Source organism: Rattus rattus, chromosome 3, assembly GCF_011064425.1.
Source record: "Rattus rattus isolate New Zealand chromosome 3, Rrattus_CSIRO_v1, whole genome shotgun sequence".
NCBI classification, from domain to species: Eukaryota; Metazoa; Chordata; class Mammalia; order Rodentia; family Muridae; genus Rattus; species Rattus rattus.
In genome coordinates this window covers 172,668,561-172,693,259 of record NC_046156.1, presented here as the reverse complement: position 1 = coordinate 172,693,259, position 24,699 = coordinate 172,668,561, and the positions used below count along the sequence as shown (strand labels likewise).

The window sequence follows — 24,699 nt, the reverse complement described above, 5'->3', positions numbered from 1 at the left end:
CCGCCGGACCCCTCCCCTCCCCCTCCCGGTTCCGCGCCCCCCACTCCCCAATCCCGGCCCTCTGGCCCGGGCTCTCCACCACCAGCCTGCGCTCCTGGCGCCCTCATGTCTTCAAGGGACTGCCGGCGCGGTTTGACGTGGTGTCTCGTTCGGATCTCCAGGCAAGACTTCGGCATCCGCAGACAGGCCCGCCTCGTACTCGCAGCCACCGCGCCCCGAGGAGGTGCAGAGTGAGGCGACTGCCTCGGAGCCACCCGCAGCGCCCGGGCCCGGTGCTGCTCCAGCCCAGAGCGCCGCGCGCGCAGCCGTGCCACCCCTCAGCCAAGGCAGGGGAAGCTGCTCAGACTTAGTCTTCTTGGGATCCAAGAGGCCGGTGTGCGAGGTGTCGGCAGCCTTCGCCCTCCTCGCGGCGGCGGCGGCGGCGGCGGCGGCTGGCACGGTGGCCGCCGCCTCCTGCGTGTCCTCGCTGCCCGGCGCGACCCCTGGATTGCGTGCTCTTGCTCCCGACCTCCTGGGCGGGGCCCCGCGCTCCTGCCCGCGGTCCGGATGGGTCTCCTGGATGGGATTCGGGCCACTTGGAGTTAATGTCCAACTGGGGGTCTACGGAGACCGGATCCGAGGTAAGAGGGGAAACGTGCTGGAGGGGACCGGGCGGGCGGCGGCTGTGTCGTCTGAAGCCAGAAGGGCGCGGCTGGACCCCAAGCGGGCGACTGAGTGTAAAGTAGGAAGGCAAGCGGGAGCTCAGGAGACAAGTTGAACCGGAGGGAGGCTAGCCTTGCGGAGGGTAGGTTGCCTTTTCCATGTGATCAAAAAATATACAGACAGAACCCCTGGTGCCCTGGAACCCTGAAAAGCCAGAGAGGGTAATTCCCCTGCCTCGCTCGGTAGGGCGCTGCTCTGTACAGCCCTGGAACCAACCGTGCGAGACTTGGCTTTCTACTAACCCACCGCCGCCAGCGTCTTTTCCAGAGTGCAACTGCAGCGTTATCATAGCTCGGAGTGTAGCTTACCGTTGAGCTTCTTTGGGTCTGTTCTGGGAGAAAGCTAAGCCCGGGGAAGGGGGCTGCAAAGGTGCTGAGAACCTAAAAATAGAGGGCTCACCTCCTCTAGAGGGATTTTGCAAAGCGGCATTCCTCCCCTTCCCCGGCCTTTTGCTTGAACTTTGTTAATGCCCTTATGCGGGTCCAGATTAGGAAAATAGCTCCTTACAGCGCCTCGGCCTCAGGATTCTGTCTCGAAAGACTCTTAGGAACCCTCTAGGTCTCCGCCAGGCCCTCGAGGTGATTGTTTTAATTACCTCTTCCTCTTGTCTCTGGCACTCTGTGTCTCTTTCCCCAGGCCTCCCCCACCCCCACCCCCACACGCTACTTTGCGCCACTTCGAGACAGACTCCTGAATGGGGTTGCTCTCCAGCCCCACGCAGGGAAAAGGAACCCATGAATCGGGAGTAGGAAGGCACTTGAACGGGTTCCCCCGCTTGCAATCTTGCCTGTAGCAGAATCTGCCTGCAGGGCGGATGAGCACGCCCCGGGAAGCTTGTCTAACTAAAGCTCGGAGTTCGCCAAGTTTGTGCTCTTTGACCGGGATAAACGCAACTCTGCCAGTTCCTTCAGGGAATATGTTAGACAGCGCTAGACTCACTCTTCCTCGGCATTTTGAATACGTGTTTCAGCGATTCAAGAGATGCGACCAACCCGTAATCGTGCGCCTCCTCCCTCCAAGCCTTCAGAGAAGGATTCGCTGTTTCTTTCTTGCCCTGACTATGCCCTCTGTCTCTCTGAGCTTTGGTGGGGGAGGTGTCTTTTAAACAAGTGACAAGTGCGTAGTGTCCGGTTAGCCTGCAGCTTTTCTAGCCCACTGCTGTAAGAGATTCCAGTGCTCCGGGGCCTAGAACTCTTCCCCGGGTCCTCTAATAAACAGACCCACCCCTGGCCTTTCCCCCCCCCCCCGGGGAAGCATCCCACATTTTCCCTCTTTCTCCATCTTGGGCTGGCCACTTATAGGGCAGTGGTAAGAGAATGCGTCCTCAGTCAAGGACACTGAGCACAGGGAAAACAAGCAACAGATCGTTTAGTAATTTCTGCCCAAACCCTACAGGAAACACCGGAGTTTGTAGTGAACTCTCCTCCCACGCCACCAGGGTTTGAAAGCAAATCCCAAACAAACTTTCCAGCCTGCTAGCTCCAAAATGTGCGGGGGGCACTGGTGGCAGGGAGCAGCCACCCGCTGCAAAGCTTTCTCGGTGATAGAGGATCAGGGTGTCTAAAAGTAGGTTGCCAAGAAACCGCCTCAGGTGAAATGAGGAGAGGGGAAATGGGGAAAGAGAATGGAAGGATAGAGGCCCGAAAAGCGAGGATTCACATAAGGACATCTACAGATCCCTGAACTAGTTTGGGGATAGATGGTAGAAACATTGGTTCCCCTACTGTTTTATGTTTTAAAATGACAATCCAGCCAGCCTACCGGCCGCGGGAAGACTACAAGGCCCGAGCGGTTTCTAGTGCCCCCTGGTGCCGGGAACTCAGAATCGGTGAGCGGCGATTTGGCAGTCTCTACCGCGGCTTTCCTGAGCATCCTTTAACCCCCAGTCCCGGGACCCACCAGGTGCCCAAGTGCGCAGAGCGATCCCTCTGCCCCGCTGGGATGAGTTGATCCCAGAGGCAGAGTAGAACCAGCTTTCCAAGTCCGAGAAAGAACGGGGCTCACTTAGCAGAGTCAATCTCGGAGTGAAAGCTTGATCGCCCGCACGGGCCGGTGCCTTAAGCTATTTGCACCGGTAGCAAAGGCCAGGCGTGGCGGGGACCGGTCCGGCCGACGCATTAGTGTAAAAGGGGGTAAAGAGATAAGTAGGGATTCGGGGCGGGGTCTAGATGGACTCCTTGGAAGAGCATCCAGGAAGACGCACGCCCCATCTTTACCGGGGGGTGGGGGGAGCAAGTGCCACCAACTAAAGAGCGGGTCAGAGAAGAGCGGGTTCCGTTTCTCCTGCTTCCCCTCGGAATTTGGGGGTGGGGTGCTTTCGGGAAGCCGGATGCTACCCGCCTAGAATAAGATGGAAAGTCTCCTTTGGCAAGACAGAGAGTGAATATTCCAGTGTTTTCCTCTTCTGCCAGCGTCGCCACACTTCTGATCGAGGCTCGCCTCGTCCAATTTTAAAAGCCTTCCGTGAGCCAAACTGGAAAATAAATAAATAAATAAATAAATAAATAAATAAATAAATAAGAAAACCCTCTTAATGCGGAAGGGAAATCTGGTGCCTCCGCCGCTTCCTGCCGTCGGGCACGGCGAACCGGGACCGCGCCTTAACCCCACGCCTCCCTGCTGCTCAGGACCGCCAGCCATTTCGCACGCACCCGAGAGCTGGCAAAACTGGCACCCCCGAGGTCGGAGGCCTTGCCTTCCCCCAGCTTCCCGCTCCCGAAGCGCCTCTCTGCACTGCTGCTCACCGGCCGGGAGCCAGAGGCGTCTTTTTTCCCTCCTCTGGGGTGTTCGAGCCAGCCCGCGCTGCCGGAACCCCGGAGCTGTGTGGTTCTGTCGCTTCCCAATCTCCGAACCCAACAGCTGCGGAGACAGCAGACGCCCAAGGGATGGAAAATGAATTCGTCTCCGCAGCGGTGGGAGGTGGCGGCCGAATTAAACGCTTTCCTGGTGGCCTTATCTAGGGGCCTAGACTGGAATTCTGGGTGGAGATTGTGAGGGGCGGGAGGGATGGACCCCGGAAAGGAGAGAGAAGCAAATGCCTGGAGACTAATAGGAAAGGTGCAAGGAGGTGTGTGTGTGTGCGTGTGTGTGCGTGTGTGTGTGTGTGTGTGTGTGTGTACCTGAAAACTAATTTGCCCTCCCCCATTAAAAATGTCAAGGCTGTTTTATCAAAATGCATGAATTTCCTGACTTGAGAATGCTCTCCAGGCATGGGCCCCACTCTGGAACACTTGTGCTCCTAAGTGATGGAGTACCCCAAAGTGAGTCTTCACCATCTCTCTGGATGGGACTTTTTGCCAAGTGAGCACAGCCTTCTTCATTAGCTGGCTCGCCCCAGACTCCAAGGCCTTCCTTTCTAGAGATGTGAGGCCTTAAAGAGTCCAAAGGACTTAGTGTTCAGGACCCTTCCTACGGTCCTGGAGTAGCTAGAGGAAAAGAAAGACAGCATCTTGGCCGAGACGGACGGAATTAGGGCCAGAACTTCACAAAGCTGCAAAACTAAAATCAAGGGCACTTTCGGGTGTACCACGGGGGGGCTTTAAAATGTCAAGATAAATTCGGACCTCACCTACTAACCACGGTAAAACATTTATTGGGCACTTTCTGGACTTGTTCATGAGTTAATGGTCCTAAGAAGTGGAATTGGTATTTTAAGCCAAGTTGATGCTTCCGAAGTTAAGTGACTTAACCTGGCACTTTTATGCAGGCCAAGTCTACAGATTCACATGAACTTGTTCTGGTGACAAATCTTTTCCCCCTTAGCTGGGATGTTTAAAGGGTAGGCAGAGCGAGGGCAAGTGTTTGCACCTAGCCTGAACCTACACTCTGCCTAGCTGGAAGAAAGGTCCAGTCTGGTACAGAGGCACCCCTCTTGATTGTTGTCCCAAAGGTAAAAACCTGTTGTTCGCATAGGTGAAAGAATGGCTCCCAGAGCTCACATACGGGAACTGCTGGGAGCGGGGGAGGGGTGTCTGTCCAGGACCCCGCAAAGGTAGCCGGATGGGGGCTATGCCGCGTGCCCCGCTGAGGAAATGTGGGGTGTCACATGCGCCAGTAGAAGCAGCGGGCCCGGGAGTTGTGGTATAAATTTATGCCCATAATCTGACCTCTATGAGCTGGAGGCTGGAGGACAGAAGAGAGGTCAGCAGTGAGCCTGTTGGGAATGCGAGCTGCGCCTGGGATGTAGCTGGGATGAAGGAAAATGGGCGGGCAATAGACCAGGGGCAAGGGCCGGATGCTTGGGGAAGCGCGGGTCAACAGCCGCGCGGGAAGAGAGGCGGTGAGTTGGGAGCGGGGCAGGGGAGTGGCGGAGAGGCTGCCCTGCAGTCAGCGCCAGGGTCCTGGGCATCCGAGCCTAACTTGCCTGGTGCGGTTCTCTTCCCGGCTGCCCGCCCGCGCAGGTGCCGCCGCCGGACGGGACTCTAAGATGAAGTTATGGGATGTCGTGGCTGTCTGCCTGGTGTTGCTCCACACCGCGTCTGCCTTCCCGCTGCCCGCCGGTAAGAGGCTTCTCGAAGCGCCCGCCGAAGACCACTCCCTCGGCCACCGCCGCGTGCCCTTCGCGCTGACCAGTGACTGTAAGAACCGTTCCCTCCCCCGGGGCATCATCGGCCGGACCCCAGGGCACCCCACCGCAGCATGCACTCACGCAGTCACCCGGGGCCAGCCGCGAAAGGTCTCCACTCTCGGGCTAAATGGGAAGGGCTCTAAGGCCCTTAAGGGTACTCCTCATGCGGCTGCCCAAGGGTCCCCAGGTGCCTTGTGAGTACACGGGATCCTCTGTCCAGTGGAGAGGATGTGGAATAGTATCCCTTTATCGTTCCCATCAACAAATATCCCACTGCCACCACCATCACAACCACCACCAGAGCACATACACATTGACCCTATACTCCCCTGTCCCTCTATGAACACACTGAAGGATCTTTTTATGGCTATTTTACTGTGCCTGGCTGTGCTTGATCCTAAAAACCTCTTGCATTTTCATCCTGAACTGCACTTGCAAGGAAGGGGTTTTGTGAAAACCCAGCCGGAGAGAAAACACAGAAGGGACTCCATTTCCAGAGCCTAGCATCTGCCTATTGTCAAATCTCTTCAGAGGTGTTCTGTTGTAGAAAGAGTTCAGGGTGAGTAGCGCCAGAAGAGCTGAAAGGGAGAGGCTTTCAGAGTACATCTCGCCTCACGAGGCTAACAACACAACACAACAACAGCCACAACAAAAACAGGGCACTCTTCAAACGGGTCTGTGATTTACTGCTTAAATGCTAATAGTGCCTTCTGGAAGCAAACAATTACAGTTTGATTTGATACAACCTATCCTCCAGTCCCCCCAAAGTTCACATGGATAAAGGCAGGTAGACAGATAAGGAGTTACAGAGAAAATGAAGGTACTTAAGTTAAAAGGTAGCAACAGAAAGGTTGGTACAATCTCAGAATACTCATCGGCCACCCACCCAACCCCTTAGAATGATTGGCTTTGATGGTTTGCCTTTGAACTGTTCTGTGGTTATGACCATCAGGGAAAGCAGCCTAGCTTGAGTCAGCCCTGAGACATCCAAAGTCCTTGGCTCTGGACTATAAAACAGGCAGAGATGTGACAAGTGTTTTGTGTTTCATTTCAACAACAAAATTGGCTGCTTGTATAAGCATTAAAAAAAGAGGAGGAAATAGAATTTTATAAGGAATTGGGGAGTAATTTGTGGTTTAAAAGGGAATGTAGTTGACCCCTTGAAATTCAAGCATGAGTCCCAAGACTTTCCGTCAATTAAACTCATCTTTAAAGAGCTTCACTTTAATCCCAAGTTTAGGGCATACAACTATTTCCTCGATTGAAAATTTAAATGCCCTCTGTGCATTTAAATGCACATTTATCCATTCCAAAGGACAGGGACAGTGGCAGATAATAATAGTTCTCTAATTCAGATATCAGTGGAGAGAACACTGACTGTTTGATTGCATTCTGATGAATTCATGGGGGTTTAATTGCTATATTAGTATCCTGTCTACCCGGGCTTCCGGTTAATTATTACAAGCTAATGGCTTTAGAACTCAGTGCGAACAGTTTACAATTCCACAAAATGGAAGCCTTTCTTCTCCCATGCTCTCCCACGTGCCAGTAGCTACCAGGTTTTGCTCCTTGGCCTCCATGCTCAGGCCAGTAACCGTCCGTGGAGAAGAGGCTCATAAAAGAGAGTGGAGTCCTCTAAGAATGCTAAAGGCTACTGATACTTAACCACTTGCCGAGAAATTCTTATTTGATTGGTTTGAGGTGTAGCCTGGGTGTGCGGACTTTTAGATGTTTCCCAGATGTGTCTAGTGTTGTTCCCAAGGTTGTGTCACCAAAGCGTAATAACACCCAAGGAAAAACCTAAGGCTTCTGTGGGTTAACCAGCCACTAAGCAAGCAAAATAGCATTGAATCCCATTGACTGCATGGATTCCACTGGGAAAGAGGTACAGGATTATATCTGCCTCTCTCAAATGATACTAAATCATCTATGGACAAGATTCTGACTATGATTTTGTTCAAGAGAGCAGAATACATCCAATTCTGCTTTGTCTGTGGAAAGACCCAGTAGAACCTAGACAGAGAAATTACCAAAGAGACACTGAGCTGTGTTCTAAGCCAATTGACTTCTTTCCAGGTATGTTCAATTCGGCAGCAAGCTGTCAGTGCAGGGAAGGCAAAATAACGACAGTGTGCAGACTTTAAATATTCAACTAATGTCCGCACACCCCTACCACAGCGCCGACATTTATATCCTTACTGTGCGTGGTGCAACTGGCTCAGCCTGGTGTAGAAAAAACCATTAAATCATTGCATTTCATTTGAAAATAAAAGGTGCTATAAATTTTGGTCCCTGTAGTTTCCTTTGGGTGCTTGGGATTTCATAATTAAGCAAAAGAACTTTGGTCACAGTGACAGTCGCTGTACACTTCCCATAGAGTCATTGGAACTGTGTCATCCACTGCACACACTCTTGAGACAGCATCTGTTCCCCTGGGCCCAGGACAAGCTAAACACCCCAAGTTCTATTCTGACATAGCACAAGCTAAGCAAATAGAACGAATAAGTTGCTCGTCTTGAGGTTGGCTCTAAAATAAATGCCCCATGACCGTTTTTAACTTACTCGGAAACTGGCTTGTGGCTCGCCTTTGGAAGCATCCAAGACTTTGTCTCTAGCCCCCTTGTTCATTTGTTCTTCTTCCTGCCTTATCTTCTCCAAAGGAGGATTGAAGATAGTACGAGGGGGGGTGTCTGTCATTCAGAATATTCAGGTGCCATGGCATTTTAAAGCTAAAACGAAAGGTTTCTGGTTCTGAGAGCTGAAAACATGAAATCCAAAGCACCAGGTACCCAGGGTGGCAGCAGACGGGCCTTCAGACTCTGGAGCCAGTGTTTGCCCAAATCACTGAAATACACTTTGTATGGAAGGGAGGAACTCAATAGGGGTGGAAGCTCGCCAACCAATGACTAAAACTGACCGTTCTTTCAGAACTTATCGAAGAGTCGCTCATTGTAGTCTTGTGCCACATCTTGACTACCACTCGCTCTAACAACTAAAAGCATAAACTACCTACAGCTTTAAATGTTTACATTCGGAATGTATATATATTCGTTCGTCAAGTAATGTGTGCCTGTTCATCCCAGAGACTGAGCAGAGTGCCACAAATACCTGGGAAACATAACACACAAGATGTCTCTGACCATAGAGAGCATCCTTCCCAGAATGTACATGTTTGGTTTACAAAAATTAAACATGGCGAAAACGTGGGCAGGTAGCATGGGCTGAACTTGATTAGTCACCAACTGGAAAATGACTTCTTAAATGTGGTGGTAGGGTGTAGGTCAGTTGGTAGAGTGCTTGCGTAGCATGCAAGGAAGTCAAGTCAGTGTGTAGTTGGAAAAGAGGATCTGGCACTTGGAAAGGGGCTCTTGAAACTAAGGTCTATGAGGGTGACTCTTTTAGGAGACACTGATCCTTTATTTGAGATCCAGAGACCAGCACCTTCCTCCTCAGGCCCCCCATAGTTTTGTTGTCCCGAGAAATGCCTTCAAGGCTCACCTACAATCACCCAGCAGAGGACATTGGCCTGGCCCATCAGCCCATAATTTTGACATTATGTTCAAAATGGTCAATATTGGCTTATACAAAAGTGTAAAGTTCCTAGTATTTTCCTTTCCTACTGTATGTGTGCCCTTATTTATCCAGTACTCTTCACTTAATGAAAATGCTTACTGTATAATTAATCATTTGAGCTCCAACAGAAGCTGTTTCATACACCTCTCATATGCCAGGCATGGACAGTATCCAAAAGGCAGAATCAATCTAGCTGTAAATTGTAAGTAGTCAGTCGGGCAGGTAGACAGGAGAGTGGATGGGTTGTCAGCGGGACAGATAGTCGCATCTAACCTTTGGCTAAAGTCAAAGCATGATGAACTCACTGGGACACAGACAGCGGGACACAGAAAAAGTCAAGGGAGCGGGATCTGAGGGTCTGAAAGGTAGATATTTGGAAGGAAAGGGAGGGAAACAGACAAGAGAGCAGCATGCAGGATTCGTAGCCACACTATTGGGGAGGTAGAGTTGAATATAAAGGGAGACAGAGCAGTGGGCATGTGGGGGATGAGGGACCAACATAAGGGGATTTGGGAGAGGTCTTGGGAGATGATTGTTGAGTGCTCCCCTAGACCTAGAAAAATGAGTTTGCCCCATTTCCTATGGCAGGCAGGTGACCCCCAGTGTCCTCTTCTACACAGCCAATGTGGGCCAAATGTTAGCCAGCTGCTAGAGAGTGGGACTTTCACCACAGGCAATTTTCTTACTTCTAGCTTTATGCCCTTGCTTTTAAAAAGCTTCAAGGCATGAGCACAATCAAATCAACCTTTTCACCCTCTAGGGCATGGAAATACAAACTCTGTCCTAAAATCAGTGTCCCTTTTGACCATCCAGTGAATGACCTAGCTGAGAGCAAATTTTTTAGCCTATTTTTGTAAAAAACAAACAAAGGAACAAAAAAACTTTGAACCTGCTGATTTCACTTCAATTCCTCTCCCCCCCCCAATAAAATAAAATAAAACCTCTCAAACTCAAACTAACGAAGCCAGATAAGCTAGCTTTTTGATCGAAAAAGGTCTGACTTCATAATTCAAATGTATCTGTTAACACGCACTCCACGATAGAAGTGTCACTTGTGGATCTGAATTATGAGAGGACTCAGTGACTAGACAGATAGCCATAACTCCAGACTAGCCTTGCCAATAGTGCCTGGCCAGGAAGATGTATGGACCCACCCCCTCAGTATTCCAGGGCTTATTCATGCAGAGCCCTTCCTCAGAAGTATCCATAGAATGGTGGTCATCCATCCACCCCTCAGTAAGTTTCGTCTCTTTGGAGCAATTTGCCTCTTTTTTCCCCTTCAAGCTATGTATGAATGCACTAAGACAGTCACATTAAGTATGTTTGGTTTTTTGGGGGGGTTTTTTTGTTTTCTTTTTTTGCATATGCCTTCCAAGAACAACACAGTGTCTCACACAAGCACAATTCAGCTACAGAATCAGGAAGTTTGACATCAGTGTGTAATGCACTTGCTCAATAGATATTCCAGCTCCATCAGCCCCGGCGATAATGTCCTCATGCTATTTTTTAAGCCCAGAATCCCAAGGTCCATTTGATTGTCTGCTTCCTTTATTCTTCTTTAATGCCTCCTCCTGCAACCCATGACCCCTGGGGTGGGGTGGGGGTGGGGTGGTGGCTTCTTTGCCTATCCTTTCCCTGACCACTCCTCGATTTGAATTTATTTGATTATTTCTGTGTGATTAGATTCAAGTAATGCACTCGAGTAAAGTGCACCTTACACAGTAAGGAACCAGAAGGGCTAAGAAAAGGCAGGGGCACGTCCACAGGACCAACGGAGGTGCACAGCGACAATCCCCCTTGAAGCTGCCCTTACCCCCAGAGCAGCAGAAAGCTTCTCCTAATACTCCCAGAGGACACGTGCACCCAGAAGAAGACAGGAAAAGTCCCACTCGTGGCAATCTGTTGAGTCTGTTGTCATACAGAAAATTCATTGTCAGGTATCTCTAGGAACACAGAAGAGGCAGCACACACCCACAAGACAGTTGGTTCCCTCCGCCCACAAATCATTGAGCCAGGGCCTGGACAGAGATCTCTCCTTTGTAGAAAATGCCCTAGAGTCTAAACTGTGATGAGAGCCAAGCCTAGATGCCCTGTGCTTTGTTTAAAGTTGCACAGACGTCTTTGTTACCCTGTCTCCAATATAAATATCAGTGAAGAATGATCCCAGACAAGCTGTGTTGGCTTCACAGAGCCGTTGTTTCCATTCTCCAAGATCAAACGTTTGCTTTTGTTAATCTTGATCTAAAGGTAGAGTTATCTGATCCTGTCTTAGGACATCAGGGAGAGAAGAGCTTCTGGGGGAACCACATAATCAGGGTTTGAGTCAGGGCAGTCATATTCAGTCTTTTCCTTACACGAGAAGACATCCTGCTACCTCAGGACACTCACATCTAATGGCGGAAAGAAAGAAGGAAGGAAGGAAGGAAGGAAGGAAGGAAGGAAGGAAGGAAGGAAAGAAGGAAGAGAAATCCAGCATAGAGGTTTTACACATGTATTTATCTCTAAATGATGCTTGTGCCTGACTCTCTGAAGTCTTATGGCTTTCTATAAGCTCATTCACAGACTAGAAACTCCTTCCTCATAGCCAACTAGAGCAGTGGTTGTCAACGTCCTAACTCTGTGACCCTTTAATACAGTTCCTCATGTTATGGTGACCTCTGACCATAAAATTATTTTTGTTGCTACTTCATAACTGTAATTTTGCTACTCTCATGAATGTTAATGTAATTGTATGATATACAGGATATCTAATATGTGACCCCTGGGAAAGGGTTGTTTCACCCCCCCCCTTCAAAGGGGTCAGTCAAGACCCACAGGTTGAGAACTGCTGAGATAGAGGACTCCAGCAAATGAATGCAGATGATCAAGAACTCTTTTTCCACTCTCTTTACTTTTCTGTAGTCTCTCTTAGTCTCTGCTTGCTCTCATCCGAGCGCCTAAGGCCCTCAAAGTTGTTCTTATTCATTTCTTACCTCCTCTTTCCACTTCCACCACCCTCTTCCACCCTCCCCCACCCCCAACTCCTCACATCCCTCACCCCTCCCCACCCCACCACCCCCAGAAGATCCAGTGACTCAAGATGCTTTCTAAGGTCCTGTGGTCCCTTGGGATTAGAACATTACTTTGCAAGAAGGGAAAGAAGAGACTTCCCAGCAAGTTCCTCTGAAGTTCCTCCCTCAGTCCCCAGTGCCACCGGCCACTGATTGCAAAGGATTGTTTTCCCTCATGGCTTTTTTTTTGCCACATTAATTTTACTGGGTAATTTCTCCCCATCCCTTGTTAAGTGGTTGGGGTTTTGTTGTTGTTGTTGTTGTTGTTGTTGTTGTTGTTGTTTGGTTTTTTGGTTTTGGGGGTTTTTTGTTTGTTTTGGGGTTGGTTTTTTTTTGTTTTTTGTTTTTCTTGGCTTTGTTTTCTTAGCAGAGGTCGTGGTGTGTGCTCATCAGTGTTGGGTATTTATTGGTAGCTGCTGAGTGCTTTTAGCTCACACCAGGTGTTCGATGGATTAGCTATCAAATGGGCACCCTGGTGGGTATTTTCCTGACTTGAAAGCAGAGAGTGGTCGTTCCTCCACAGGGACCCAGGCTGTATTCCTGGAACATCATTATTACAACCACAATAAAACCAGGAGCCGCATGCATAGGAATCAGAGCAAGTGGAATATGAATAGTGAGGTGAATATACTGTTCCCTACGCGGGATCTTTTTGGCCACTTGTACTCAGGTGCAATTATTATTATATTTCTTTAGTGGAGCTGCAGGCTAACAGTTCCACATTTGTATCACTGACAAGTGGGCACCATATTGGTCAGAGTAGATGTGGATCTGAGTAAATTAGCCTGCTGGTGGCATTAGAAACACGCCCTGCACTCCTGTTCTATATTCTGAAGTGGCACGCATCCTGGTTCATCTTTTTCTTCTGCCTTGAGAGTATCCAGAAATCCCTTAAAAGAATCGCAACAAGACACTGGTGTTTTTACTGTGCACAAAACTCTTTAAACAAACCAGTGTCAGCGTTGGTCATGAGAAAAGAGCACCGGTCAATCTGGAAAGGTTTGAATGCCTTTGTGATTTGCCGCAGCTGCTTATTGTTTCAGAAAAATAGATGCTATTGAACCCCTTATGATTTAACCAAGAATGGCTCTCATTGGATGATCTATTCTGTACCCAAAATTGGAAAGAAAGGATGGTATTTAGATAAAGAAGGACACACCAGCATATTCTCTTTCTCCCTCCTTTCCCCTCTCTCCTTCTCTCTCTCTCTCTCTCTCTCTCTCTCTCTCTCTCTCTCTCTCTCTCTCTCTCTCTCTCTCTCTCTCAGTTCAAGTATGTGATCAAATAATGACTTTTAAACAGTACACAATGATAAAGTGTTGCAGAACTCCCTGGAGCACTGATCATTGTTCTTTACTCTTGTCACACATCTCAGAGGTTCCCCCAAAGGCAAGCAGGAATGAGGGCCAACGACGGACAACCTTGTAGGTCTAGGACAACCTGTGGAGTACCCACAACCCCCATCCATTTTTGTAGAAGTTGTCATGAGTAATTCACTGAAGACCCAAACAGATTTGATACACAAAAGCAAATGGATAGAGTTGAAATCTTTAAGAAAGTATCTGTCTTTTGAGTGATAGAGACTGACATCTGAGAACAGGTTGGTACATCCTCTAAGAAGCCCATGGGGCCAACTCTCCCTCTACAGGTAGAAACTATTTGACAATGCCTGGACCCAGGGGACTTGCTGGTACAAATATCTACCTGACTTTCTGGGTCTTTTCAGTAAGGGGTGGGATGTGATTTGGTTTAAGAGAAGATTAGCAATGGTTATTTTGAATTTCACAGACAGGTTCGGCTGAGCCAAAAGGTAAAGGGAAGAGGCCTTCTAGATCCCAGAGTGCTTCCTGTGGGGCTTCTCAGTGTAGGGGGTAGGGGGCCAACTGTGGTAGCTGAATTGGAGCTACTCCCCGCATAGGTGGCCGGGAGCCAATGCCTGCTTCCACTTTCCAGCAGAAGCTTAAACTGTCCCCATCTTAGGGACTCAGAGCTAGAGAGCCCCAATAGGACAGCAAGTTGACCTCAGGATGGCTAAGCCACTAGCCCAAGGTCACGCGCTGGTCAGGGACTGACCCGGGCCTGGAATCTCAGGCTCTGTCTTCTCCAGCTCTGCAGCAAGAGCCTGGTCACTGCTGCCAGACTGAGCATGAGAAGCTTCCGGACCTGGGGCCTCTCTGTCTGAATCTGCCCCCACTGCTGGCTGCTGGTGTTCCGGTTGTGACCTGGGAATTGGCAGATCTGCCTCGGGAGTGATATACAAGAAGAAGATGGGAGAGAGGTGCCCCCAAAAGGCATGGCTTTCTCCTCCTCAGAGACTCTTTGTTCTGTGGCCCCGGTGGCCTACCTTTGAGATCTACTTAATGTACATGAGGTCATACTGATTTTTTTCCCACGGCAGGTGTATTTCCCTCATCCTGTTCCAAGTCTTAAAACCCGAATATCTTGGCCTTGTTTCTATATTAATTGGCCTCTGCCAGCAGCTGCATGGTAGTCAAATTTTTACTTAGAAACAAACACGGCAGTATTTAGGATAAGACCTACACTTATCTTTGAAACCAGACCAGCCACATTTATGCTTACTAACCCCTTGGTCTTAAGCATAGCGTCTCCTCTTAGCCTCGGCTTCTCAATCTGTAGAGGAGATGTGCAGAGAAGTTTAGTCCCAAACTGAAGATGACTAACAGTCACATCTACAACAGCAGTGGTGGCTATGGACTGAGCATTCTCCAGCCATCAGAACAGTTTTTTATTGTAGCAGAAGCAGCTCTCCGCAAGGGGGCTGCTTCAGGAGATAAGAAAGATGACAAACGCTCTCTGAATGTAGGCATGAACAGCAGGAGGGAAGCAAACGTAGAGAGGATATTAGCATAGGATATTGCTGGCAGCGGTATTGTCAGGTCTCACCTTCACTCACTGTGAGACTTTAAGCCACCTCTCCACCTTGATACAATGTTACGGCGCTTCAAGGAAGCTATTGTTTAAGACATGGCTTAAGGAGATATTGTAACGTGAAGAGTTTTTAATGTAATAACAGCTGGGCACTTCTTGTAATAGTTTTTCAAAATGAGTGAAAGAAAATCAGGTTTGTAGCTTTCTGAAAAATACAAAATGACATTAGTCTTGTCTGAGATGTTACACTGGTCCTAGGTAGGCTGATGTCTGCACAGAAATAAGCATCTCTATGTATAAACACACAATAAGTCCGTGCTTATACATGTGTGCCAAGAGTGCACTTCTGTTTCTCAGACACTTAGCCTACATAGAGATGTGTTCTTGGCCTGCAGTTGAAGTTGGTTAGTAGCTTCAGGTAGAATCATCCTTCCCTGAGGGGTTTCTGTCTCTCCCTGCTTCTGGAGGCCTCTCCTGGGTATCTGCACACTACCCTTGCCCAGCGTCTCCTCGAGCCAAACTCCATCAGAAGTGGGCATTGCCCCAGGCAAGGACCTGCAGGCACTGATTTCTGGCGTATTTCTTCACTGTATAGCCAGCCAGGCCTTGTGAGCTTAGCATGCTTGTCCTTACTGCCCCAGAACACAGGCTGAAGGTTTTGCAGTGCTGTAGGGAGGCAGGGCCTCCCACACAATCAGTCCTGTGCCTTCCACAGCAGACTTGGCAGGTCTCAGTTTGGCCTGGAAAATCTCTTCTTTGATAGAGACACTACAGTGCTAGGGTCAGCCCCTCCCCCTTTCTTGGAACATTCATAGCTGCAGAAACCCTCCGCCAGTCTCTAAGTCCAGTCACCAAGTGGGAAGGAGTCGCGTGCCCAAATTTTGTGGACAACCTTATGTTTCCTCCCTCTCAGACACAGGCAGGAGATAGCTAAAAGTCTGGCTGGGATGCCTGCCTTGCCAGCACAGAGAGGAAACACAGTTACCAATAAAAACAACACAATTACCAATAAAAATGTGACCTTTTGATTAACATACAGCCGACCTACAGTTTTAAAGAAAAATTTGACATTTTTAACCAAGATAACACTTTAAATTTTGTTTTTTGGTTTTTTTTGTTTTGTTTTGTTTTGTTTTTTTGTTTTTTGTTTGTTTTTTTTAGCTTAGCAGTTACAATGACTGCCCGGAGCCATCACTAATGTCTCAGTTGGCTTTACAAAATGGTGACTATCCCAGTCCTTAGTTCTTAAGGTGACATTACTATTTTCTTTTTTCCCAATAATCAAGGGAGACAGAGCCTTTGCAGTGAGCGGTTTGTTTCCAGAGTCATGCCCCAGTACAAGGTTTCATTTGTTTAAATAACACTGTTTATACAAAGGACACATCAGAGTTAAAATATTTGAAGCAGAACAATGCCAAAATATTTGGTTACACTCTGAAGGATGACTTTAAAACAACTGAGAATTTCGATATCTCAAAACTTCAGCTTTCAATCAGACATATTTTTCAAAATATAGCCCTCAAGTGTATCTGGGAAATAAGCAAGTTTTTTACCTGCCTGCCTTTGTTGTTTTATTTATTTACATGACTTTTATTTTATTTGGCTTTTTGGTTGTTCAAATTGTGGTCTTCTTTTGTGGTTTGCAAGTATTTTACTGTAACGTCAATTATTAGTAAGGATCCTTGTATACCTGACATTCTATTCTGTAAACTCTTCATAGGGTAAGAGTGTGTGCGCTGTGCCATTAGGGCCATAGTATAGGGCATAATATGAACCCGAGTCCCTTTTCTCTCCTCAGCCCAGGTTAGTCCTAGAAGATTAAAGCAACTGTGGGTCCCTGAAGTCAAAGGTGTGATGTTGCTTGCCTAGACAAGGCTAGAAACTTCTGTGGAATTTGTAAGAACAGGCTGGTGAGACTTGCCCAGCGCCCTTTTACAGACTCATTGGGCTACTAATATCCCCTCAGTGCCAAGCATAATAAAGTGAGCTTGTCTCTGCCAGTGAAAGTCAGTGACATCAAAAAACCTGAAACTAGGAATTGAGTTCTTTCATGGGTTGAGAATATGATGTTTTATCCTCATTTCTGATTACTGACTCGTAAGCCCACAATTTACATATGTAACGATGATTTCCATATAAACATCTGGTGTTTGTACATTGTCTTAAGACTATGAAGGGAAAATACCCTTCAGTTCAGTAGTCGCGTAAAGCCCGAACTTGGTGATTAAATAATGTTCCATCTTAGATCCATGTCGAGGAGAGGGTTCTCATCAACAAGAGGATGTCCTACCCTCCACTCTTCAGTTCAACACATTGAACTGGTGTGTTCCAAGGTCACAACTGTGTTTTGGTGGTGGTGGTAGTAGTAGTAGTAGTGTTTTGACACACGGTTTCACTACAGCTGGCCTGGAACTCACTGTGTAGACCAGGGTGGCCTCAAACTCACAGAACCCACCTGCCTCTGCCTCCAAAGGTCTGGGATTAAAAGCGAGAGCCACATGCCTGGCTCATGTGTGTGTGTGTGTGTGTGTGTGTTAAGTTACACCAAAATTCAAAGGAAGGTACAGAGATTCTCCACACATCTTCTACCTCCACACACACAGTCCCTCCTTTTATCAATACCAACACCTCCCATGTGAATGGTACTTGTTACAATTACCTGAAGTCCATAGGTTACGCTGGAGTTCATTCTCCATCTTGTACATGATGTGGCTTTGAAATAGGTAATTATGGGATAGATTCAGGATGAACCAGAAACCTTTTAGCTAAGGTTCTACTCTGCTCTGCGGAAAGGCCAAGAGGAATTTAAAACTAAACTGTCTCATACTGACATATAGCTGTGTCCTAAATATCACAGTATTTATCCTATGCTAGATTTGGAATTACTGATATTATTATCATCATCATCATCATTATTATTATTCAGTGTTTATCCCAGATGCCAGCCTAATTCAGCATCCTATGGTATATCTGCTAAACCCAGCCTATGACAAAGCTGTGTGGTACAAGGTCTGGAAAACAGGAAAACTTTTAAGAAGATTGAAGGTGTTAGAGTCAAATTATGTCACTGGGATTCAAATTGTGTCACACGTAGATTCGGGAGTTTCTGAAGCCAGAAAACAATATTTTTGTTAACGCCAATGTTTTTATTGTTTTCTAATGTTGAATTTTTTGCATTTTGTTCTCATTTTTGATTAATCCTCGGTTGATTAGTAATCAATCTTAACTTCCCACTTTCGCAGGCTCCTACGCTAATGATCTACTTAGGAATTTTTAAATAGAGTCAGAGACCTCATGGTGTGAGGCCTTTGTTAAACAAAATCTTTTCTTAAAAAAAAAATTAAAAGCCACATTATATTTTAATTAATCATTTCAACTATCTATTTTAGAAGTTTGAATTTCTGTATAAGCATTTTTTCAAATATAAGAGGAAAATATAGTTTTTTATAATTAAGCACACATTCATTTATTTTTTCCTCACCAATTTATTTGTGAAAAAAATTTTTTTAAAGCACAATCAGGTCATTTTTAAAATGAGTCGTTTTCCACGTTAACACAGACTAATCTAAGGATCTATCTCCTTCTTAAGAAAACTCCTAAGGGAAGTGCCATGAAAGAGTGGTTCTGAGGGGATAGGAGCCAGGCACTGCTTTCCTGCCCAGCCTGTGGAAATGTCTCCCTTGTGTCTCTTGAGGAAGCCCTGGCTGAGAGGCCATTGCTAGGCACTGAAGCTGTGGGGGATGGGAGAGAGTCACCTCAGGTGAAGGATCAGGGCTGCTCTGGCCTCCGCTGGCTTCCCCCCTCCCCCCAGAGAATCGGGTTATTTTAGTCTGTAAATTATTTTAGACTCCAAACATTTTAGACTCTTAAAATTTAGAGCCTTTCATTTCATGAAGATTCAATTTTCCACAGAAGCCATGCTATCATCTTGAAAAGTTAATTTTCGGGATTGGGGATTTAGCTCAGTGGTAGAGCGCTTGCCTAGCAAGCGCAAGGCCCTGGGTTCGGTCCCCAGCTCCGAAAAAAAAGAGGAAAAAAAAAGTTTATTTTCTTCCCACCTCTGAACATGACCCCCTCCCATTCAAGAAAGGTCTCCAGGTTCAGAATCCTGCACCAAACCCTTGGTTCCCACCTCAGCGGATCTCAAGTTCGAGGTCAGCCTGGGCTCAAAGCAAATGTGTGCCAGCCTAGACTACAAGGCAAGAACCTGTCTCAAAAAACAAAAACACCAGAAAACACAGACAGTCCCTGTATCTCTTCACTGTCCCCCTCCTAGAGATCATGGAGAAGAAATGACTAACAAAACCAAGTTAGACAGAGTGTTAGCACTCAGGGGGTCACAGCAGGGAGTGGAGGAGCAGGGAGTGGGGGCAGGGGGATTAGAGACTTGAGAGGGTCAGCAAGGGATGGAGCAGGTCTTCACAAGCATATACTTAGAGGAGATGTGGGAGAGGCATGGAGTGCTGTAAACAGCAGTGGTCCAGGCAGAGGCCACCCCACAAAGGCCTGTGTTTGAGCTGCACTTCTTAATCTGGGTGATTTAGGCCCTGAGGACTTTGGCCACATCTAGAGACAGTGCGTTATCTTGTTATTAGCATGGAGGGGTGGCATTATAGCTTGCTTTTTCCATTGTTGCTGTGATAAAGGCTGTGACTGAAAGCATCCTGGGGTGAAAGGGCTTACTTCATCTTGTAGGTTATATCCCATCGACCAGGGAAGGCAAAGTAGGAAGGAGAGGTAGACGCTGAAGCAGAGGCCATGCAGGAACCCTACTTCCTGGTTTGCTCTAAGACTCATCTTCAGCTCCCTTTCTTATATATAGCTCAGACCCACCTGTCACCCATAGGGTGGGCCTTCCTACATCACTCAGCAAAGGGAAAAGGAAGGGAGAAGGGATGGACAGAAGAGGTGAGAGGGAAGGAAGGAGGGAAGGAAGGAAGGAAGGAGGGAGGGAAGGAAGGAGGGAAGGAAGGAGGGAAGGTTGAAGGAAAGAAGAAAATGCCCCACAAATATGTCCACAGGCCAGTCTAGTGGAGGCAATTCTTCTAATTGAGGTCCCTTTTCTCCACAATGGTCACATTGGCCATCTAGATTAGCCCTCCCGCATGGTCCTACTGGCATAGCCTAGACAGAGGCAAGAAACTCAGTTCGATGTCCTTTGTACCAGACAGCTTCCTAAAGCAAAGGATGAGCCACCCCAACTTGGGAGAAAGCAGAGAAATCGATGAGGTCAGAGGTAACCAAGGCTGGAGGAGTCAGAAGCCAGGTCAGGTACAATGCTTCTGCCAGTCTAGGCTTTGGCTCTTAAAAGGGGGATGACAAGTGTTCTGGGCACATAGAGGAAGTGATGTGAGTTTAAGAGTTTATCATTGAACAGAAAAGAACCAAGGGAGGCGAGGGGAGTGAGAAGAAGCCTCGGCTGGTAAAGTGTGTGCTGTGGGAGCATGAGTATTTGAGTTCAATCTCCTGTACCCATATAAACCCCAGTATAAACCTGCAATCCTGGTGCTCGGGGTGCGGAGGTGGGAGGATCCTTGTGTCTTGCTGGCCAGACAGTGTAGCCCAGTCAGTGAGTCCCAGTGTGTCTCAAAAAAAATAAAAAAAAAAAAACCATGTGGAGAGCAGCTAAGGAAGACACATGGACTCCATATATACCCCATACTTGCTCACACGTATACACAGACATGTACACACACACAACAAAGGTGGAGGTAGGTAAGGGAGATGGCTTGGCGGTCAGGTTAGGTTCTTAGGCAAGAGATAAAGAGGAGCTTACATTAGTTGTAGAGCAGTATATCACTTAGAGCAACTAGACATCCAATGCTGATTTTCTCACCACAAGAGACAGTGCACATGGACTGCAATTCCCAGTCTTTATCATGTATCACTCAGAAGGTGTATGTGTATTAAAATTTAGTGGCTGAGCTCACACATAACCTAGCAACACACACACAGACACACACACACATACACAACACACACACACACACATACACACACAGATACACACACACACACACACATACACACACAGATACACACACACAACACACACACACACAGATACACACACACACACACGCACACACATACACATACACACACACAGACACACATACACACACAGATACACACACACACACACACACACACACACTCACTGACTCTTCTGCATTTTAACAACTAAGTAGGTTAGGTTTATGATAGTGTAATTTGAGGTAGAATAGACACAATGTAATCTTCCTGAACTTGCCCAAAACAAACAAAAGCCCCACCCATTCTAACAACCCTTTTGAAGTTTATTTCTCTAAGGCACATATAACCCAAAACTACTGAATTGCATGAAATGACCATAAAAGCTTAATACCTGATTTCAAAAAGGGGCGGAGAGGGTTAGGTCTCCCCTCCCCTTCCTGTGTATTAAATCATCCCAATGGCTGCCTCTCCTCTAGTTAGGCGAGTGCTGGACTTAGACTCAGACTCTTGGGTGATTGTAAATCAGTCTTCCCCAGAGGTCTCAGACATCCTGGTTCATCTTCCCTGGTCGCCTGGAGCTCACCTCTCTTTTCCTGTTTGTAATCACACAGTGGGAGCCCTGAGGCAGCTGTAGCATACACGGGCTTCACCTTGGGATCCAGGACTGCACCTGTCCCCAGCAGCATCTCCTTTATATTTAAATCATTCTATCCTTTCATTAGAACCTCGCCATGTGCCATTCGTTCCGTCAGTGATGGGCTTTAAAATCGAGCTGAATTTTAGAGATCTTCCTATGTGCTGTTTGAATCTGCTTGAATCTGGTTCTGCTCAGCCAGGTAGAGTGGTGTTACACTTACAGCAAAGTAGCAAAGCCAGGAGCTATCACCTCTCCTCAGCCACTGAGAGCTGGTTTCTCAGTTTTCTCTGATACCCACATATACCAAAATCCTTCAGAAATTTAATAAAATGCGAGTGCCTTCATTGCTCTCCAAACCAGGGCACCAAGGTATGTAGGTATGAGGCCCAGAATCTGCATTTCAGGGAGCATTTGAGAGCGTTTCCAGCTCAGAGCTGTATCCAAGGCTGTAAAACAAGAAGGCCTTAGATGTCGGCCTGGTTAGTCACGTGTCTCCGTGCTAACCCTGGCTGATGTGGTTCACATGAACAACTCACTCTTAGAAACCTGTCTCCCGCAAGGACCTGTGACTTCCTTACCACATGTCTCCTCCCTTTGGACACCCATCTTTTGCAGAGCGTTAGAGGGTACATCTTACCCTTTGCTTCTAGGGGCTACTGTGACTACTTAGCACAAATGGGTGATTATTTTGCCATGGGTCGGATTCTAGCAAATTCCCGAGACTTAGAAGACTGCCCGAAATGGTCGTTGTTGTCTCACTTGACGTCTCTCTTTTGTTGGACAGCCAATATGCCCGAAGATTATCCTGACCAGTTTGATGACGTCATGGATTTTATTCAAGCCACCATCAAAAGACTGAAAAGGTCACCAGATAAACAAGCGGCGGCACTTCCTCGAAGAGAGAGGAACCGGCAGGCTGCAGCTGCCAGCCCGGAGAATTCCAGAGGGAAAGGTCGCAGAGGCCAGAGGGGCAAAAATCGGGGGTGCGTCTTAACTGCAATACACTTAAATGTCACTGACCTGGGTTTGGGCTACGAAACCAAGGAGGAACTGATCTTTCGATATTGTAGCGGGTCCTGTGAAGCGGCCGAGACAATGTACGACAAAATACTAAAAAATCTGTCTCGAAGTAGAAGGCTAACGAGTGACAAGGTAGGCCAGGCATGTTGCAGGCCGGTCGCCTTCGACGACGACCTGTCGTTTTTAGACGACAGCCTGGTTTACCATATCCTAAGAAAGCATTCCGCTAAACGGTGTGGATGTATCTGACCCCGGCTCCAGAGACTGCTGTGTATTGCATTCCTGCTACAGTGCGAAGAAAGGGACCAAGGTTCCCAGGAAATGTTTGCCCAGAAAGGAAGATAAGGACCAAGAAGGCGGAGGCAGAGGCGGAAGAAGAAGAAGAAGGACGTAGGCAGCCACCGTGGGAGCCTGGTAGAAGGAGGCCCAGCTACAGGAAACTGGAGAGGAGTGGGAACGGCCGTCTGAGCACTCCAGGATGGCAGCTGATGTCACCAGAAGCTCAGGGCTGGCGTCCTTGCTTAGCGTTGCCAGCGTTTATCTGATACAGTCCATGGTCACCGATGGTGGTCCGAGTCGCGGGTGCACGCAAAGAACCAAGCCGGTGTATCTCCTGTGGTTCATTTTCATGTGTCTGAAGACGCCAGGGAAACGTGACGATTCTGGTGTCACCTCTTGTCACTACATTTTACTGCTGAAAATAAGAAAGATGTATTTTCCTGTCACTCCATGGATTCACACCCTGGAAAGGAAAGGGGGCGGGGGGAGGGGACAAACGTGGAGACGCAAAAAGATGACAACCTTTGAATTTGAACACCGGGGCCTGAGGTTTACTACATTACCAGCATTTTGGGGGACGTTTGGTGGTTGATTTTGGACGCAGAGTGTGAGATATGGAGAAGTTGGCTAGGAACCCAGAAAGCTGTCCTCGTCCTTAGAAACAAACCTGGAGGCATTTCCTTCACGCCCTCAGAAACAGGAAGCGAGTTGTGGTTTTCGGCAGGATTCTTGTAGGAGAGCTAGAGGGGAAGCCCCCCCAGCTGCCCCAGCCAGGGAGACCCCGGGGCCTGTTGGTTTACAGAGACGGACGTTACATACACAGCTCCGTTTATGCGTGGTCACCAGTGACCAGAGAAGCTACTCGATGCAATGCATCTGTTTCAAATACAGAGATATAGAGAAGATATTTATTGAGATTTAAGTTATTGTTATTTATTACCATTCACTAATGAATTTCTCTCTTTTCTTCCCTTATTTATTAAAGTCTCTTTTCAAAGGTGCCAAAGTATATGTGCTCACAAAATACAAAGGTGACAGAAGGAAATATTAACATTGAGAACAAGGGTCCATTCTCTTCAGAGTATTAAGAGGGTTTTTGCTAGGCAAAAATCACTTACTTTACCTTTATAAGACAGTCCTTCGCCAACTGCCACAGGTTGCAGCATTTTCCCACCCCCCCCTTTCTGTGGACAGGATCTCCTATAGCCTAGGCTGACCTTGAACTCACTGCTTGATCAAGGATGACCTTGGCCTTATGATCCTCTGACTTCCTGTGGTCTTGGCATGGCAGACGTCACACCATAACCACACAATAGAGATCGAATCCGGGGCTTCATCTATGCCAGGCAACTGTAGGTACCAAGAAAGTTACACCCCAGCCCCTACTTTTTATCTGTGAAAGGAAAGGGTCAGGAGGGTCATCTCAGCCCCACCACCTCTCTGGGAACACCAGTGGGACTGCCTCGTGTTTGCATCTCCTCTTATATCCACCTGAGCATCGAGGCTCCGAGCTCCACTGTCCGTTGAGTTAAGTTCTTCTTCCCCTCCATCACATGCAATATCATAACCACATATTCAGAAGGCTGAACTCCCCTCGGAAGTCCTGAAGTTATTGTCACCTAAAAGTGAAATGAAGGCCCCTGCCAGGTAGGCAAGGTTTAACCCCTCCTGGCGGTATCTCTTCCTCCGTTCTTGACCGCCTGCCTCCTCCCTGAGGTCGCACAGGCAGGAGAACAAGGGGAACGGTGCAGGGAGAGGTCATCTGCCTTGTCCTTTTCCAGGGCTTGGGTGTCACCTGGGCTTAACATTTGCTACCCCTTCAAACCCTGTGGGCTCTAGGGAGAAAGATGTACAGGAAGAGACATCTGACTGGCCATAGGACATACAAGAGGCCCTCCCTCCTTGTTTGGAGGGAAGAAGCAGAGAGAGGCAATGGCACCTCTCCCTGTACCCCACAGTGTACCTGTCTGGCAGCTGACAAACAGGTCATGCCTTTGAGTCCTATG

At 47.8% G+C, this 24,699-nt stretch overlaps 1 protein-coding gene across 3 annotated transcripts; it reads left to right on the top strand.

Annotated features, from left to right (window-relative positions):
* The first annotated feature begins 559 nt into the window (after positions 1-559).
* On the top strand, positions 560-22,678 carry Gdnf (glial cell derived neurotrophic factor). Of its 3 annotated transcripts, none has more exons than XM_032896833.1 (3): positions 560-620; positions 5,103-5,279; positions 22,179-22,678. In XM_032896833.1, the coding sequence occupies exons 1-3, from the start codon at positions 560-562 to the stop codon at positions 22,661-22,663; spliced, it is 723 nt and encodes a 240-aa protein (XP_032752724.1). In that variant the 3' UTR covers positions 22,664-22,678. The 3 variants fall into 3 exon arrangements, with proteins under 3 accessions (XP_032752724.1, XP_032752726.1, XP_032752725.1); XM_032896835.1 differs by having other exon boundaries at positions 5,103-5,201; positions 22,179-22,663; XM_032896834.1 differs by lacking the exon at positions 560-620 and adding an exon at positions 3,588-3,621 and having other exon boundaries at positions 22,179-22,663.
* The last annotated feature ends 2,021 nt before the right edge of the window (positions 22,679-24,699 follow it).

Coding starts and splice junctions, on each gene's coding strand:
- Gdnf (XM_032896833.1), top strand. CDS start 560: ATGGGATTCGGGCCACTTGGAGTTAATGTCCAACTGGGGGTCTACGGA. Junction 621..5,102: donor CTACGGAGACCGGATCCGAG/GTAAGAGGGGAA, acceptor CCGCCCGCGCAG/GTGCCGCCGCCGGACGGGAC. Junction 5,280..22,178: donor CTTCGCGCTGACCAGTGACT/GTAAGAACCGTT, acceptor TTTGTTGGACAG/CCAATATGCCCGAAGATTAT.